The sequence below is a fragment of the Chrysemys picta genome, unplaced genomic scaffold (genome assembly GCF_011386835.1).
Source record: "Chrysemys picta bellii isolate R12L10 unplaced genomic scaffold, ASM1138683v2 scaf4103, whole genome shotgun sequence".
NCBI lineage: Eukaryota > Metazoa > Chordata > Testudines > Emydidae > Chrysemys > Chrysemys picta.
In genome coordinates this window covers 1-4,837 of record NW_027056804.1, presented here as the reverse complement: position 1 = coordinate 4,837, position 4,837 = coordinate 1, and the positions used below count along the sequence as shown (strand labels likewise).

At 55.7% G+C, this 4,837-nt stretch overlaps 1 protein-coding gene across 1 annotated transcript; it reads right to left on the bottom strand.

Moving 5' to 3' along the window:
• Window positions 1–1,117: 1,117 nt before the first annotated feature.
• LOC135980538 (voltage-dependent L-type calcium channel subunit alpha-1S-like) lies at window positions 1,118–4,824 on the bottom strand. Its single transcript, XM_065580490.1, has 4 exons — window positions 4,551–4,824; window positions 4,004–4,162; window positions 2,862–3,478; window positions 1,118–1,778 (listed from the first exon to the last, which is right to left on the bottom strand). The coding sequence occupies exons 2-3, from the start codon at window positions 4,119–4,121 to the stop codon at window positions 3,114–3,116; spliced, it is 483 nt and encodes a 160-aa protein (XP_065436562.1). The 5' UTR covers window positions 4,122–4,162; window positions 4,551–4,824; the 3' UTR covers window positions 1,118–1,778; window positions 2,862–3,113.
• Between the last annotated feature and the right edge of the window lie 13 nt (window positions 4,825–4,837).

The following is a 4,837-nucleotide window of genomic DNA, read 5'->3' as shown; positions in this document are numbered from 1 at the left end:
TTGATCTCCACCAGGATAATCTCCAGGATGCCGACGCACACCACGAAGCAGTCGAAGCCGTTGAAGAGGGACATGAAGTACTGGCGCAGGCCCAGCGCATACATCTTCAGCAGCATCTCGGCTGCAAAGAGAGCCAGCAGCACCCGGTTGGCACTGTCTGCAAGCAGCGAACCCAGCCGGTCAGCGCTCTGGACTGAGGCGGCAGATCCCCCGATGGCCACTAGCAGCTGCTCATGAGACCACATCCTCCTCCGCCTTCTCACTACGCCCCCTGCTGCCTCCCTCTCCCCCAGCCTACGATCCTGGGGCAGCGCAGCAGGGAGGAAGAGGAGCCTGACTCACACTCACCTGCCCAGCTCCTAGCCCTGAGCAGCGGCAGCAGAACGCTTCCTTCCCCACCCCAGCAAGAGGCGGGTCTGTGCGCAGGAGGGGAAACACAAGACTGGGAGGAAACTACATGTGCACACAGGCACGGGGGTGTGCGTGCACTTTTGCGCGTGTGTGTGGTGCGCAGGCGCATGCACGTGTGTGCGTTGGGGTGTGTGTGTGTCTATGTGGGTGTTCACTTGTGGGCAGGCGTGTGCGCATGCACGCCCATGGATGCACTGAACCGGCAGCGGCTCCCCAGCCCCGGGCCGCCCTGCTCACCTTGCACACGAGTCAGCCACTCGGGCTGCCAGTGATGCTCAGAGGCAATTGACACGGTATTCAGAGAGATGAGCAGGATCACCAGCCAATAGAAAAACTTTGACTTCACCACCTTGCGGCACTTCCTGCGGAACAGGCGGTTCCATCGCCTCCACTGCCGGCTAGAGAGATGGGCCAAGAGGGGTGACTTCAGGGCTCCCTGCCCCCCCCAGCACGCAGCCCCAGAGGGCAGAGTCATTGCAAAGCGCCCTGCCCACCAGCTCCCAGGGACCCACACAAACGCATAGGAGAGGGGTTCTGCAGGCAGGGATACCGCTTTGCCCCTCTCTACCACCTTTCCTCCATCCCAAACTATTACCAGCACAGAGTCAAAGTCCCCACTCAATCACCACGACGCCAGATGGGATGCACCAGGGTAACAAAGGAGATGCTGGTGTGTTAATGAACAATTTGTTTTAAAGCCCTGGGGAAGTGTGCTTCATTTATCCCCATTTTACAGATGGTGAAACTAAGGCACTTGCCCAAGGAATAGGAACAGATGGTGAAGCTAAGGCACTTGCCCAGGTGTCCGGGCTGCTCGCCCAGCGCAGGGTCCATGAGATGCCTTCCCTTCCGCATGGCGGCCGGTCCTGTGCATGCTCTGGAGAGGTCACTGCCCCTTAAAGAGTGCGCTGGCCTCACCTGTTCATCAGTTGGAATGACCTTGGATTTCCTGACACCACTCACGCAGTTCCCGGAGCCCTGGGGTGTGCTGGGCAGGAGGAGGGATAGTGGAGAGGAGCTTGACGCATGGTCCCCCAAAAGAAGAGGCGGGATACCACCTGAACTAGCCTTTTTACAGAGCCGGACATAGCAAAATCCACCTTTGCGTGGGCTGCACTGAACATGGTGTATCCACCCCCCCAACAAAACTACCAGCTCTTCCGATAGGGGCTCTTACAACAGGATTGATTCCAAGAGCAGGAGAGTCAGGATCAGGCAGGAGAGAGAGAGACTCTGTGTGTGTGTGTGTGTGTGTGTGTGTGTGTGTGTGTGTGTGTGTACTCACAAGAAGAGAATCCATTTGTTCATGCCCTCAATTTCAGACAGGCTCTCGGTCTCTGCACCCCCTTCCTCTGATGGCAGCATCCCTATGAAAGAGAGAGATCTTCAGTGAGCTGGGGACCCCTTCAAGAGACACATGGGGACATCGGCAATGGATTCCCACCGGAGAGGGAAGGGGAACTCTAAGGGTATGTCCACACTGCAATCGGAGGTGTGATCGCAGCTTGTGCAGATGCACCTGAGAGCACTTTAATCTCGTTAGCTCCGATACTGGAGCGGTGAAATCGGCGTATAATCACTCACAGGGCTATTGCGGCTTCACCGGCTCTGGTGACCGAGCTGGCTAGATGAAAGTGATTGCAGCGTAGCTATACCCTGAGAAGCACATCTGCAAAGGAAGGGTTCCCATCTAATAACTCCCTAAGAGATACAAACCTCCTCAAGAGACACGTCCGCACTCAAGAGAACAAGTTTGGGAAGGAGGTTTTTTTTGGCATCGTAATGTGCGAAGAAACGGAGCAATACTAGACACCGCGGGAGTGTAACCGGTGGCAATAGAGAGCAGGGGACCAGTGATGGCGTTCAGAATTCTGATCATTACATATAGCTCCACAGCTGTGTAAAATGCCCCACAGAGTAAACAAAGAGCCAAGGGATTATATCCAATCACATAACAGCATCCCAGGGAGGTAATGGGGAAGGGGGGCCAATAACTCTCTTCTATAGCAACTTCCACTTCAGGTTCTCAAAAGCCCTTAGCAAATGTGATTAATTTCAGCCCCAAATGGGCAAGTGTTAGTACATCCCACTACACATGGGAAACAGAGGCACGGATTGGTGAAGTGACTTGCCCGAGGTCACCCAGTGTGTCAGTGGCAGAGCCAGGAACAGCCTACGGGCTTCCCAAGGCCTTGGCCTGTCCTATGCCATAGGACGGTCTTTCCTCTCCAAAAACTCTTCATCTCTGGCGAGTCTGAAGCAGCTTCTAATCCTTGAACCTGGATAATGTCAAGGGAGGGGCAGCCTCCCTCAATGAGTAAACTAGGAGCAAGTGCACACCTTCTCCCGGCCTCCCACCCCGCTCATCCCACAGACACCCCCCCCCACCCCCGGTGGAGGATTTAACCATTCTCCAGAAGCGAGAGGCTTTGCCCAGGTGAGGATGGTACCTTCTCCCCTGGCCCGGTGGCTGTCCATGACTTCGGCATGGGTGATCCAGTCCATGTAGCCCTTCAGATCCTCCTCCAGCTGCTGCTTCTCTCGCAGCTTCTGGAACGTGCCCTGTGACTTGGCCTTCTCAGGCTCCTTGAGAGTCTCAGCGGTACTTGGACAGGGACTCTCTTGGCTAGGCAGGGTTCAAACACTCTGCTGCACCGGCGGGTGCCACCTTCTCCCTGGGAGCTCATTGCTCAGTGGATACATCATCCAGTAGCTGCAGAGTCTGCGGGGCTCGCTGCCCCGGAAGGATCCCCACCATTTGGGAAGCCTGGCCAGCCCAACCCGCTTAGTACCATGTTCTTGTTCAAAGAGTGTGCCGGCGTCTCCTCCCTCGCAGCCAGCGGGCTCAGGCCTTCACCTACCCAGTAGAGGACTTCCGTCCAGCCCTCCATGGTGATGCACTGGTACACAGTCAGCATGGCGAAGCCAAAATTATCAAAATGGGGGATGCCGTTGTTGGGCCCTGGCCACCCACTCCTGCACTCAGTGCCGTTGAGGGTGCAGTGATACCCGTGGCCGGTGGTGGTGCACGGGGATGGCTTCTCCATTTCCCCTTTGGCAATGATATCTGAGGGTGAAACCGAAGCACAGAAGTCAGGCTGAGCAGAGGAGAAGGACAACTACACTCCTGCTGCTGCTTGTGCCTTAGCCCCCAGCCCCACCCAGAGGAGGGCTCTGGCGCAGTGCAATATACCTCCTAGCCACACCATATAGCCATATAATGCCCCCAGCCATGCCATATAGCCATATAACGCCCCCAGCCATGCCATAACCCTCCCAGCCATACCATATAGCCATATAACTCCCCCAGCCATGCCATAACCCTCCCAGCCACACCATATAGCCATATAATGCCCCCAGATATGCCATATACCTCTCCATCATGCCATATAGCCTTATAATGCCCCCAGCCATGCCATACACCTCCCAGCCATGCCATACACCTCCCCGCCATGCCATGTAGTCATATAACGCCCCCAGATATGGCATACACCTCCCAGCCACGTCATATGGTTATATGGCTATATGGTGTGGCTGGGAGGGTTATGGCATGGCCCCCCCGGCTGGTGGGAGGGTCGCCCACGTTCCAGACCTGTCCCGATGTAGTAGCAAGTCTTGTGCAACTTTCCCTTGAACAGCTCCTGCCCGACGATGGCGTAGATGATGATCATGAAGAGGACCAGTAGGGCGATGTGGAGCAGGGGCACCATGGCCTTGATGATGGAGTTCAGGACCACCTGCAGGACTGCAGCTGAGAGAGAGAGAGAGAGAAGGGTAACAGGTCACACTCACCTCCCCTCCTAACTGGCAGCACGGCGTCTCACAGACACATTGAACCGCTTCGCCACCGCAGCACATGACAGGGAAGAGAGGGAGGGACCTGGGCCCAGCTCTCACTGGTGTCAACCACTAGGCCATCCTTCCTCCCCAGCATGTGTCCCTATATGTCCCAGGAGGGGGGGTGTGTGAGAAGGAAAGCCCTGGTGACTGAAATCTCTCAATCCCATTACAGGCAGCAGCAGCTCCAGGCCCCCTCACACTGCCCCAGAGGGATCGGGGAAGGCTGAGTCCCCGCAGTTCATCTCCTTGGGAGATTGTTAGCCAAATGGGCTCGTTTCCCCCTGGAGCTGCCCAATTACCCCAAGGAGGCACGGGAGTCTAGAAGACGGCTTCAAGTTCTTTATTGATCAGTCAGCTGAGCGGGTGTCCCCCTCGACTCATGCCAGAGGGAGGAACACACCTTACAAGCACAACTGGGCTTCTTTTATACAGAGAGACAAACAACTTAGCGTGTTCAAATTCTGCTAACCTATGCATTGTTTAAATTCAGTTCTAGTAGTAATCAGGATACATCCGTTTAGCTTTCCGTCCTTCACATTCCTTTCCCAGGGTCCGTCCAACCCCTCCCCTTTTCCATATATTTTCT

Bases quoted from the DNA above. Each gene is read 5' to 3' on its own strand.
- LOC135980538 (XM_065580490.1), bottom strand. From the start codon at position 4,121: ATGGTGCCCCTGCTCCACATCGCCCTACTGGTCCTCTTCATGATCATC. The intron at 3,479-4,003 runs GTCTGGAACGTG...TTTCACCCTCAG, and splicing joins TTGCTACTACATCGGGACAG to ATATCATTGCCAAAGGGGAA.